Genomic DNA, 14,147 nt, shown 5'->3' on the forward strand with positions numbered 1-14,147 from the left:
ATCACCACAGCCAAGAGCTCTCTACATGAACATGTGTTTCTTTGGCCATTCACTCACCTGATCCCACTCTTCTTTAAATACAACACTGTTTCTAGCACAACTGCTTAAAACTCTGACAGCTCATGTTACATCAATCCATTCCATCCCATGGATGGGAATGCCATGCCGCTGGATAATGGGCCTTATGGGGAAAAGCAGTAGCAGCCACATCCACCAAACATCTTCAAAAATAACCATACACCGGCCAGGCGCGGTGGCTCACGCCTGTAATCCCAGCACTTTGGGAGGCTGATGTGGGTGGATCACAAGGTCAGGAGATCGAGACCATCCTGCTAACACGGTGAAACCCCATCTCTACTAAAAATACAAAAAAAAATTAGCCAGACATGGCGACACACACCTGTAATCCCAACTACTCTGGAGGCTAAAGCAGGAGAATTGCTTGAACCCAGGAGGCAGAGGTTGCAGTGAACCAAGATTGCTCTGCTGCACTCCAGCCTGGGCAACACAGTGAGACTCCGTCAAAAAACAAACAAACAAATGAACAAAAGAAAATAACCACTCGCCTACCCATACTGTGAAGCAATTTTTTTTTTTTTTTTTTTTTTAGACGGAGTCTCGCTCTGTCGCCCAGGCTGGAGTGCAGTGGCGTGATCTTGGCTCACTGCAAGCTCCACCTCCTGGGTTCACGCCATTCTCCTACCTCAGCCTCCCGAGTAGCTGGGACTACAGGTACCTGCCACCATGCCCAGCTAATTTTTTGTATTTTTTTAGTAGAGACGGGGTTTCACTGCGTTAGCCAGAATGGTCTCGATCTCCTGACCTCATGATTCGCCTGCCTCGGCCTCCCAAAGTGCTGGGATTACAGGCGGGAGCCACCGCATCAGCTGCGAAGCAGTATTTTAACAGGCAATGGAGGCAGAGTTTCATATAGGTTTAGGGAGATGTTTTTAAAGGTTAAAAAAAAATCAGTCACAATGGATAAACAATGGCATTTTAGGAAACGTTTTGATACAAGAGATGTGGTCTTACACTGGCAGACTCACTCTCACTCAGTGATCACCTCAGCCCCTTGGATCCCATCAGAATTTACTCCACACGATCCTTAGGTGTGGATGGTATCCAAAGCTATCTCCAAAACCTATGGGCCCCACATGGTATCATCAGTGGATCAAGTAGAGGGAACAAGTACAAGAAATGAGGGAAAAAAATGTTGATTTATTTTGTCCCCCATAAAGAAAACCTGGCCCATCACTTGTCACCAGGAGTCTTGCCATTTCATTATGGCTTAGCAGCCAGTGAATGGCAACTGCTGGGGAATCCTTCTCAGCGTGCTTCCCATGCCAGTGCGATCATTTACACTGTTCATGTCTGTCCACCCCACACGTATGTAAGGAGACAAAAGATCCCAACAATCTGGGATGCGGCAAAGCAGGTGGCCCTGAGAGGGGTGGGAAGGAAGTGGAGGCAAAAACTAGGAAGGATCAATACAGGCCCCGGCAACTGCCCCATGCAGGAGGAGTGGTTTTAAAATGAACAGGATGGAGTGGGTGAGTCAGTCACAAGTCTGAAGATTCATCAGGGTCGTAACTTTGGCAAACATAGGTCCCCATGCTGTCCTTTTGAATCATCTTTCTGCCAGAAAATGTATCTAAGTTTGTTTATTAAATTACTGTTCCCTATGGATGAAGGGCAGTTGAGTCTATGTCTCCACTTTTAAAACTAAAGTTAAGAGAGCATAAAAGAGGAAACACCTGGAGAATTAGCAGTACTGGCCATGGGAAAAGCAAACACAAGGCTGACACAGTAGGACAAAGGATGGGGTGCAAAGTGACATTCCAGTCACACCTAACTCCTCCCCTCCTTGTATTTCTTCGATAAGCAAAAGATGGCCTAGTTCTGTCACTCTAGCATTTTGCAGTTTGATTCTCTGTAGTACACATGAATGGCATTTCTGCCAATGTGGTTGCAGGGCATAATCAAGACCTCAACAGACAGCTCACCTATTTCTTCTTTGATGATCCGCTGGGCTATTCGATCAATGGTTCCCAGTTTGAGTGCAAACGTATCTAAGTAGTCACCTATGGCAGCAAACTCAAGCGGCCGAGTCCTCAGCTTGTAGCCGCCAGTGACGTGCTTGACTGACTCGCCCATTCTGGTCAGCAATGCTATCCCTTGCTTCTTGTAGGCGTTCAGGTCCTGAGGATGATATGTGAATAAGCTCAAAGCACTCACTCACTCCATGGGCAGGACTAAATAAAACAGCTTCTAAAAGCAGCTTCAGTTTGGAAATGGAGGACTCGGGAAACAAGGAGCTGAGTTAGAGGCCCTAATCACATTCACACGCGGAGCCTGGACAGGACGTCATAACCACCAGACTCAGGCTCCTGTGGGTTGACACCTAGATCCCTTTCAGCAGAGCTGAACTCCAATCCTTAAATTCACTCACCGGAGCACACTGCCCTTTAAACACAACGCTGTTTCTAACATAATGTTTTTTTTTTGGTTTTTTTTTTTTGTTTTTTTGAGACGGAGTCTCGCTCTGTCGCCAAGGCTGGAGTGCAGTGGCCGGATCTCAGCTCACTGCAAGCTCCACCTCCCGGGTTCCTGCCATTCTCCTGCCTCAGCCTCCCAGGTAGCTGGGACTTCAGGCGCCCGCCACCTCGCCCGGCTAGTTTTTTGTATTTTTTAGTAGAGACGGGGTTTCACCGTGTTAGCCAGGATGGTCTTGATCTCCTGACCGCGTGATCCGCTGTTTATCCCATACAAAGTACCCTATGTTGTCTTTAGGAGCAAAACTGAAGAGCAGAGGTTCTGAGATCCATCACTCATTTATTTATACCCCAACTAAAGCCATATAAAGGGAGTAAAGGGTGGAAAGCAGGAAACAGTGACAGAAAAACATTTCTAGAAAACTCAGGCCAAGGATGGATGCTGTAAACAGCAAAATATTTTAACCCTGGATTTCTTGAAGGCAAAACTGGAAATATGCTGAGTTTCATAACCCATTGTATCTAAATATAGGCACGGTGGCTCATGCCTGTAATCTCAGTACTTTGGGAGGCTAAGGTGGGCAGATCACTTGAGGTCAGGAGTCCAAGACCAGCCTGGCCAACATGGTGAAACCTCGTCTCTACTAAAAATACAAAAAAAAAAAAAAATTAGCTGGGCGTGGTGGCGTGCACCTGTAGTCCCAGCTACTCAGGAGGCTGAGGCATGAGAATCACTTGAACCTGGAAGGCGGAGGTTGCAGTGAGTTGAGATCGTGCCACTGCACTCCAGCCTGGGCAACCAAGCAAGACTGCCTCAAAAAAGGAAAAAAAAAAAAAAAAGCATATTAGCCTGCCTGAGAAAACAAGCTTCCTCCTATCATCAAACCCTAAGAGGAATCTATACCATCTTCAGGTTGTCCTGTGTCAGCTACTGAAAAAGTAGCTTCCAAAATGGTTTTACAGAAGGTACAGGTGTCTGTTCCTCATATCCACCCTCAATACAAACAGAATGTTAATTCCCAGACTTAGAAGGGGATGACTAGAGGGAGATAAAGGAACCCAGAACAAGGACAGCTTTCTGGTGACATGGCCTGATGCAGAGGATAGAGCAGGGGACGCGGAATTCACGGCTAACATGGCCCGACAGTCCCTCCGCATTTGATGTACAATTTCAGGCTAAGGTCTCTATAGTATCTGAGTGTAGGCTCCTTTTGAATTCACTTCCTTCTTCGTTTCCTTCTTCAGGCCTTCATTTTTGCTCTTGACCCACCCTTTCCTATTGAGGTTTCAGTGTGTATATATAGATATAGGTTTTTGTCCACAGTTCCTGGCTTATAACCTCCACAGCCCTTATTCCAGTCTTTTCACTCTAATGTTGGGTGTGTTAAGCCTCAGGAAACAGAATCTCTCTGACCTTCTCCTGCCCTCCTTTCACCTGCCCCAAGGCAGCACTCGACTCTTCCCCAGGCTTTCTGACTATGGGTCATAAGGCCCTCATTCCAGACAGGGTCCCTTCTCCGCACCCTGGAGGATGGAATGCTGCTGTCACGAAGCTTCCACAAAAACCCAAGAGAGCTGGGTTCACAGAACTTCTGGAGAGCTGAATGTGTGGAGTTTCCTGAAGGGTGGTACACCCAGGGAGGGCATGGAAGCTCCACGTCCCTTCCCCCACGCCTCGCCCAATGCCACTCTTCATCTGTATCCTTTGTGATATCCTTTACAGTAAGCTGGTAAATGTGTTTCTCTGAGTTCCGTGAACTGCTCCAGCAAATTAATGGAACCCGAAGAAGGGGTCACGGGAAGCCCAACTTGAAGCTGGCTGGTCAGAAGTTTTTGAGGCTTGAACTTAATGTCTGACATCTGGAAGCTCTCAGTCTTGGGGACTGAGTCCCCAGTCTGTGGGATCTGATGCTATGTCCAGGTAAATAATGTGTGGATTAAACTGGTGGACATCCAGCTGGTAATTGCTGCTTAGTGTTTGGGGAAAATCTGCTCCCACCCCCACCCTGAAATTTGGTGACAGAAGTCTTCTTCTGTGACCTTCCCCAAACCAAGGGGCTTGCCCTACCAATGATCCCCTCTCCTGTCTGTATCCTCAACTTCTAACCCCTCAGCATGTAAAATACACCCAAGGCTGACCCATCTTTTTTTTTTTTTTTTCCTTTAGACGGAGTCTCGCTCTGTCGCCCAGGCTGGAGTGCAGTGGTTGGATCTCGGTTCACTACAAGCTCCGCCTCCCAGGTTTACATCATTCTCCTGCCTCAGCCTCCCGAGTAGCTGGGACTACAGGCGCCCGCCACCTCGCCCGGCTAGTTTTTTGCATTTTTTACTACAGGCGGGGTTTCACTGTGTTAGCCAGGATGGTCTCGACCTCCTGACCTCGTGATCTGTCCGTCTCGGCCTCCCAAAGTGCTGGGATTACAGGCGTGAGCCACTGCGCCCGGTCAACCCATCTTAAAAACAGCAGCAATCTCCTCTAGTTTCTCTCCACCTCTCTCCTTCCCTTCAGGGTCAGGCTGCCTGAGAGAGTGTTCACTATATAACTGACTGTATTTGATGTACAATTTCAGGCTGAGGTCTCTATAGTGTCTGAGTGTAGACTCCTTTTGAATTCACTTCCTTCTTCAGGCCTTCATTTTTGCTCTTGACCCACCCTTTCCTATTGAGGTTTCAATGTGTGTATATATATAGGTTTATATATAACTGTCCATATATATTATATATAATATATACTATATATATATTATAACTGTCCACCTACTCTCCTGCCTGTGAACATGTGCATGATCGTGTGAATGGTTTACAGCTTTGTGGCGCTACTAACAATGCTGCTGTGAACACTCATGCAGATGCACCCTCTTTAGAAAACGCAAGTCTCTTTAGGGAATAAACCAAGACAAGGATGGCCAAGTAGGTCTAGAGATTCCATCCTGTCCTCCCACATTCTAGACAAGAAACATCCTCAAAGGCTCGAGGCCTTCACAAGACTATAACTGAAGCCTCAGAGTCCTTGGAATTACCTCTGCAGACAGCATTTTTATGAGTGGGACTAGAGTCAAATGGGCTCACTGGACTGCACAGGCTCCGCTTCGAGTAGAGCTGTGAAAGGGTGTCCCACTTAACCAAGTTAATTTACATGTTGAATAAAGTTATTTAGTAGTATCTATCTGATTGCTGTACCCACTCTGCCAAAGATGAAAATATTGACTTGTATATAGTTGCTATTGAGCGTCCCCATTTCTCCCAGCATTACTGGCTGCTGATGCTGCTGCTTTTTAATATATAGAGATGGGGTCTCACCATGTTGCCCAGGCTGGACATGAACTCCTGAGCTCAGGTGATCTACCTGCTTTGGCCTCCCAAAGTGCTGGGTGTTACAGACATGAGTCACTACACACAGCCTTATTGGCTTCTTCTTAAGGACACTTCTAATTGGTTGATAAGCTCATGTCATCACAAGGAAAAGGAAGAGCGTCTCTGCATTCCCTAAGGTAGAACATGTAAGTGGCTCATCTAAGAACAAGATCAAGTTATTCAAGGTATGTTAAAGGAAAAAATGAGGCAGCTGGAAGAGGGGGAATAGGCTGCTGACATTTAATGGGCATAGAGTTTCAGATCTGCAGGACGCAAACGTTCTGAAGATGAGCTGCATAACTAATTTAAATATACTTAACACTACTGAACTGTACACTTAGAAATCGTTAGGATGGTAAATGTTATGTGTATTTTATCACAATTTTTTAAAATTTTAAAGAAAAGATAAGGCTGTTTAGCACATTTTGTTCAGCAAGTGGCACTGAACTAGGGCTAGAATTTGTTCTGTTTAAAGCTAGCTTTCCTGTATTCACTCACACGGAGTTGGATTTTGATCAAGGCAGTAAAGGACCTTATAATTTTTAAGTCATTTTCATACTGCTTGGCCCACAGATAGACAAATATCTTTTTCTCTCTCTCTGTCTCTGTCTCACACACACACACCCTCTTTCCTACTTATTCTTCACGCACATTCCTAACAACCAGGGGTCCAAGCTTTTCCCTCCCTCTTCTTTTTTGTTCAGTAAACATGACTGTACTTGAGGGCTTTCTGGAAAATGGAGTGAATTGTGCTTGGGGGAGAGAGTGAGTTGTGCTTTTGGAGAACAGGATGTATTGTACTTTGAGTACGAGTTGAAGGAATTATACCTAAGGATCAGTTCGCCAGGAAATACTTATTTTTAAGAAGTGTACCAGTCCAACCTGTAGGCAGGGAAAGCCTCTGGGAAACAGACGCTGAATTGGAATGTTGTCAATAAGGCTAAGGCTCAATGCCAACTGAGGTTATAAAACACAACTAAAGGACTTTGTCATGTGGCTTCCATTGAGGGAAGAATGGCACACTTTCTGAAGTCTTTAATATCAACTAATGTTATCTATAACTATTTCTCAATTTTGCAGATTTGAAAAATAGAAAGTATCCGGACCACAATACCCTTGCCAACATGGAACATGTTACATATGGCCTGAACATGGGAACATGATACCTGAAAGCAAACAGATGGGACTGGAGGGAAGCTAGCAGGAGGGTCTGAGCACGTGACCCCATTTCTGCAGACAGCGGGAGGGCAGCACCTCGGGTTTTCTGGCCGGTTCTGCCAACGGGGAAGTGTAGAGAAAGGCTAGTGGACAACCAACTTGAGTTTGAATACACAGAATCTGGCAGCTGCGTGGGACCCAAATGCTTTATCTGGCAAATGTCCACCTGAAAGGAACATGGCTGCAGATAAGTAACAATCAGGCAGTCTGATACACAGGGATGTATCAGTCTGATACTCAGCAGCCACAAAGACCCAACTTGAGATCCTAGTGACACTACCTGAACAAGGACAAGTTCCCGGAACTTGAGTTTCCTTGTCTGCAAAATGCAGCTGCAAGTAATCACTCAAAGTGCCCTTATGAAGAACACCCTCACCAAGCACTCAAATGTTCCTTCTCTTCCGTGCCCATTGTTGGTCAGACTGGCCTCACCCAGTCATATTGCCAAGTGTTTAAAGAAACACTTAGCTCTGCTTTTGGCAGAGCAAATACTCTAACTTCCTCTGCTGCTGTATGTGGGTGGGGTCCTCGATGGGGGTGGGGATAGATTTCCTAAATATTAACATAGAATCCATCTATACGGATTTGCTAATGCAAAAAAAGCATGCTAATGCACATAGGTACCCAAAAAAAGACCAATTTTACGACAACCCTGTTATAGTGAACCATTCGCTCATGAAGGTGGCTTCTGAAAGATCAAAACAGCTTTTTTTTTTTTTCTTAAAGAGATAGGGTCTCACTCTGTCACCCAGGCTGCAGTGCAGTGGAGTGGTACGATCATAGCTCACTGAAGCCTCAAACTCCTGGGCTCAAGCTATTCTCCTGCCTTAGCCTCCCGGGTAGCTGGGACTACAGGCGCACAACATCACACTCGGCTATTTGTTAAAAGTTTTTGTAGAGACCGAGTCTTGCTCAGAACAGCTTTTAGCAAAGAGCCCCAAGAATGGTAATATGGGAGAAGAGTATGTAAACTTCTGCCCTTACCTTCGCAGTAAGGAAAACATTAAAGTGTTCATTGAAAGAGAGCACAGGATGATCCGTAATTCTTTTTAGAAATTTATCCAAAGCTTTTCTTCTGGTCTCCACAAACTCTTCTGAAAAACGATCCACAACACCTTTTACCACAAACTTCTCGGGAAGAGGCTATAAAGACATGAAGAAAAAAATCAGAGTCACGGATGAGATGGTGCGAGGAAAAACCACCAGGCTGGCACACAGTTCTATTACCCTCTGTCCAAGAAAAGTATTTCTTAATCAGGCAGATCTTCATGTAGTCATTAACATAAAGATTTCTGAAAAATACACATGGAGTAAATGTCCTGTCAATTTTATAATGCAAGGAATAAAACACTAAATATAGTCTCTGAAATACATAAAAGTAGATATTTATCGAGTAAATTCAACAGTAATTTTTACATTGCTTGATGTAAACATGGTATGATGGAAAAGTTATGGCAAGAAGAAAAGAAAAGAGGAGAGGGGAGGAGAGGACAGGGGAGGGGAGGGGAGGGGAGGAGAGGGGAGGGGAGGGGAGGGGAGGAGAGGGGAGGGGAGGGAAGGAAGGAAGGAAGGAAGGAAGGCAGGCAGGCAGGCAGGCAGGCAGGCATCAACCACATAAAAATTTATTTAAATATTTTAAGCTTCTGCTCCCAGTACTTCATTCCCCATTCATATTTGGTGAATGAATAAATTAGGTAAATTCATGTATCTAAAAAAAATACCTTTTATGAGCCAATTTTTTGGTTTAGGTTTATACTAAAAAATTCTTTAAAATGTAATTTCCTTTATTCCCCTTACTCAAATACATTTCTCTATTATACTGACTTAGAGCCAATACTGTCGGCAATTTAAAACTACCTGCCTACCAAGGGATCTTTGAGCTTTTAATCTGTTTCCATAGCAGTTCGATCAACTGCTTGATTAAAAAGCCTTCTTTATTATTACTACCACAGAGAAAAGAAGTATCTGCCATGCACCTGTTTTAAAATATTTGAGCTATGAAATATTTTAAAAATTGTACACTTAAAAAATAGGTCACTAAATCTAATAGATATTTCTCTAAAGAAGATATCCAATGGCCAAGAAGCACATGAAAAGATGCTTAACATTAGTAGTCATCAGGGAAATGGAAGTCAAAACCATCATGAGATGCCATTTCATACCTACTAGGATAGCCATAATCTTAAAAAAAAAAAACAAAAAAAAAAAAAAACAAACCAAAAAAACAAGCGTTGGTGAGGATGTGGAGAAATCAGAACCTTTACACAATGCTGATGGGAATGTAAAACATGCAGCCACTGTGGAAAACAGTTTCGTGGTTCCTCAATAAGTTAAATACAGAATTACCATTTAACTCAGCAATTCCACTCACACGTTTATGCCCAAAAGAACTGAAAGCAAGGCTGGGCGTTGTAATCCCAGCACTTTGGGAGGCCGAGGCAGGTGGATTGCCTCAGCTCAGGAGTTTGACACCAGCCTGGGCAACATGGTGAAACCCCATCTCTACCAAAAATATTAAATATAAAAACAATTAGCTGGCATAGTGGCTTGCAGCTATAGTCCCAACTATTCAGGAGGCTGAGGTGGGAAGACAGCTTAGGCTCACAAGATGGGGAGGCTGCAGTGAGCAGAGACTGCACCACTGCACTCCAGCCTGGGTTACAGAGTGAGACCTCATCTCAAACAAACAAACAAACATTTTTAAAAACTTTAAAAAAAGAATTGAAAGCAGGTGCTCAAACAAAATTTTGTACACAAATAGTCATAACAGCCCTGTTTACAATGGCCACAAGGTAGAAGCAATCCAAATGTCCATCAACATGTGAATGGGCAAACAAAATGTGGCATATCTATGCAATGGACTATTATTTGGTCATTTAAAAAAAAAGTACTAAAACATGTTGCATCGTGGAAAAACCCCAAAAACATTATGGTAAATGAAAGAAGCCAGATACAAAAGTCCATATATATGATTCCATTCACGTGAAATGTCCAGAATAGGCAAACCCATAGAGACAGAAAGCAGATGAGTGGTTGCCAGGGGCTGGAGAGATCAGAGGAAATGAGATGTGACTGCTTCATGGGTACAGGGTTTCCTTCCAGGGTGATTTTGAAACTTTCAGAAGGTGGTGATAGTTGTACAACATTGTGAATGTACTTGACGCCACTGAATTGTAGACTATAAAACGGTGCTAAGATTTTTAGCACAATAAAAGAGTATAATATATATATATCTCAAAGTCATAAAGCATAAGAATAATACCAGTACTTATTAATCTACCACCCAACTTGACAGACACAACAGTGTCATTGACAAAGCTCCCTGTCAGCAGATCCCTGATCAGATCTCCACTTATTCCTGCCCCCATGAGGGAATTACAATCCTCAACTTTTTGGTCATTGCTCCCCTCTAAGTTTCAGTTTTAAAACAATGTGCTGTTTTGTTGAACTTGTTTTTTAAGTTTATAAAAATAAAACTCCAGTTAATATATCACTTAATGACAGAGATACACTTTGAGAAATACATTGTCAGGCGATTTCAATCATTGTGTGAACATCATAGAGTGCACCTACACAAACCTAGATGATGCGGCTACTACACACCTAGGCTATACGGTATAGGCTATTGCTCCTAGCATGTTACTGTACTGACTACTGCAGGCAATTGTAACACAATGGCAAGTACTTGGGTATCTAAACATATTTAAACATAGAAAACATATTTAAACGTACAGTAAAAATACAGTATTATAATCTTATGGGACCACCATCTATATGCCATCCACCACTGACTGAAATGTCATTATGCAGTACACAACTGTATACTTCGCTTTTGTCATTCAATATTATCTTTCTGCGACTTATCCATATTGATGCATATTTAGCTACAGGAAAATAATTTTACTATTCCATAGTCATGCACTATATAACTGACTGTATGACAAACTGTCCACCTCCTCTCCCGCCTGTGAACATGTGCACGATCGTGTGAATGGTTTACAGCTTTGTGGCGCTACTAACAATGCTGCTGTGAACACTCATGCAGATGCACCCTCTTTAGAAAACACAAGTCTCTTTAGGGAATAAACCAAGACAAGGATGGCCAAGTAGGTCTACTGAGACAATCACATGCTTTTTCCTTTAATACGGTAAGTGGTAAATTAATATATTTTCTAATGTTAAACCAACCTAGCAGTTCAAGTTCAAAGTAGGACATTAAACACAAGCATTTAACTCCACAACCTCCTCAAACCCCCTTAATATTGCAATAAAGAGGATTTTTTTAAATTACAAACCCTGAAGGACAAAAACAAACCAGAAATAAGACACAGCAACAAGGATTAGTGGGCTTAGCCAACCCAAAAAAGCAGAACACTAGCTACTTGGAGTAGGGCCTAGTAAACCTAGATTTAGAACACAAAACCTTGAAAAGATTTAGGAATTGGTAACACCAATACCCCACCCCCTGGAGAAGTAGTATTTGGAGTATGAGGGAATTCAGTGCCCTCAACTTGAAAGGGCTTTAGAAAGTATGTTTTAGTTGTCAAGAGTAAAAATTCTGATGCCATGCTTCCCGGGTTTATCTTTCGACTTTGCCACCTACTAGCTGTTTGCCTTTGGTCAAGTTCTATACATCTCTTGGTACCTCAAGAAGTTGGTGCTAGGTAAAAACTAATAGCATCAACTTCATAGGGTTGTCATGAGGATTAAATTAGCTAATATGTTCAAAGTGCTTTGAATGATTCCTACCACAGGGTAAACACACACAAGTTTGGGTGTCTTTGTTGTAAGACTGGCAGCAGCTTCAGGGGACTACTAATCTTCAGGGACATCCAGTGTTCATTTAACCCTTGACATGGTGGGAATATTCAGAGAAGATGCTAAGAATACTGGGGGATTCTTTACAACAGAGCAGGAATTCCAAAGGACACAGCGGAAAGGTTTGTAAATGAAAGAAGAGAGGGGAATCGAATCAGGAATAAAATTACAGAGCCACACAAGGATAACATGTCCACGTGTGACACCCACCAGAGCTTACACTTGAGTAGAATATTCGAAATGCAGTGCTGGATCAGACGAACGGGCCACTCAGCCCCATGCTGGCCCAGTCCAAAGCACCGAGAAGTTATCTTAATGGGATATGGCTGTCCTTTAGGATAATTTCTTTATTCTGGTCAGTTCTTCTCTCCCCCGTTCCTTTAGGCAGCCATTCTCATAATCCAGCTTTTCATGCTAAGCAGATTACTGTCTTTCTGAAGTAAGAACCAGGTGTAAGAGCATCAGATGGAAATTTCCTATTTTGCTTCCTCCGCAGAAGCCTATCCACTGGGCATCACCCTCACCTCCATTCCTTAGTCCCTGTGGACAACAACCCCTCCTCCCCTAAAGCTAAGCATTCCATCTGTGTCCTTGACCCATTTGTTCATTAGGGTGCACCTGTCATTTATCTCTTCTCTGTATCTTCAACATCTCCTGTCCATCCAGCTCTATTCCCAGAATCTATAAAAATATGGTTGGTTTTTCTTCCTAAAAAATATGAATCCAATCACCTCTTGACCTTGTATCTTCTCCCTTCTCCTTTCTGGCTCATTCTATCTTTTTGAAAGGAGTCATTTATCTTGACTTCACACTATCCCATTGATTTCTCAACCCCCAGCCTTCCCCCAACCCTCAAAACAAAACCGGCTGTGATACTGCCTTCAGTGCTGGGTTTCTCTGCCCTATCCCTACCCAGTTCAGAAACAGCCCTTTTCAAATTGAGTGCCAGTGACTTTCTAATTACCAAATCCGTGGATATTTTCCTGTTATCACTTCATGAGCCCTGTTACGATACTCTCATTTGCTTCTGCTGAATAGGACTTGAGAGGATGGCCTGAGGCACAAGTAAGTGGTTAGGAGTGCCTCATTTAACATAAAGATGACATTCTACAATAGGGGTCCATTCTTCAGATTGAGCACATTGAACTTACGATTCATCAATTGGGGGAACTTGCTATTTAAAGGAACCCTAGAGTGAATCCTCCTGCAAGCAGAATTTCCTCCTGTCATAAGCGTTATCATTTCCAAATGTATGTAGCTGCAGAAATTTCCTATTTCAAGATTCCTTAATGGGACACACCTACTCTCAGGCTCACCTCTATTACTGTCTGGGTTGTTTATACATAGGAATCTGGGTTGCTGGTGAAATCAAGTCCATCTATAGTCTGTAAATCACATCATGTAAATGAAAAGAGCTCAACACAGTTCCAAGCACACAGCAGATGTCTAACAAATGTGAAGCATTTTTATTAATTTGTAAGCACTGAGAACAAAAAGCAAAAAGGGGAGAGGACTTACAGGTAGAAAGTCTATATATCGTTTAGGCCAAAATGTCTTTAAAAATCGATTGTGGGAAGCAGGCACAGTGGCTCATGTCTATAATCCTAGCACTTTGGGAGGTCAAGCTGGGAGGACTGCTTGAGGCTAGGAGCTCCAGACCAGCTTAGGCAACACAGCAAGACCCCATCTCTACAAAAAATAAAAAATTAGCTGGGCATGGTGGTGCACACCTGAATTCCCAGCTACTGTGGAGACTGAGGTGGGAGGATTGCTTGAGCCCAGGAGTTGGAGGTTGCAGTAAGCTATGGTAATGCCACTGCACTCCAGCCTGGGTGACAGAGTGAGATCCTGTCTTAAAAAAGAAGTCATTTGGGATCTACTTCTTCATGCCCACTAGAATTTTTAAAGTAAAATAGCAAGTGTTGGCAAACATGTGGAGAAATTGGGCCCTCATACATTTCTAGTGGGAATATAAAATTATAAGCCACTGTGGAAAAGAGTTTGAACAATTCCTCAAAAGATTAAACACAGAATTACTATATGCTCCAGCAATTCCATTTCTTGTTGTATAGCCAAGGTAACTGAAAACAAGCACTCAAACAAAATCTTATACAACCACCAGTGTTGACAACAGCATTCTTCATTAGAGCTAGGCTGGGAAAAGGAGGAAATTGAGAGTGATTCCTTAATGGGTACAAAGTTTCTTTTGGAGCTAATGAAAATGTTGTGGATTAAACAGTGGTGATGGTCGTACAACACTAATAG

General features: G+C 43.2%; 1 protein-coding gene across 1 annotated transcript in view; it reads right to left on the minus strand.

Annotated features, from left to right (window-relative positions):
- Nucleotides 1-14,147, minus strand: part of SNX30 (sorting nexin family member 30) — a 123,694-nt gene that overhangs the window by 37,911 nt on the left and 71,636 nt on the right. The window contains exons 4-5 of the mRNA XM_025360266.1: nt 8,049-8,207; nt 2,004-2,199 (exon numbers count right to left, since the gene is read on the minus strand). Coding sequence (XP_025216051.1) covers nt 2,004-2,199; nt 8,049-8,207 — 355 coding nt within the window. The remainder of the gene's footprint in view (nt 1-2,003; nt 2,200-8,048; nt 8,208-14,147) is intronic.

Source organism: Theropithecus gelada, chromosome 15 (assembly GCF_003255815.1).
Source record: "Theropithecus gelada isolate Dixy chromosome 15, Tgel_1.0, whole genome shotgun sequence".
NCBI lineage: Eukaryota > Metazoa > Chordata > Mammalia > Primates > Cercopithecidae > Theropithecus > Theropithecus gelada.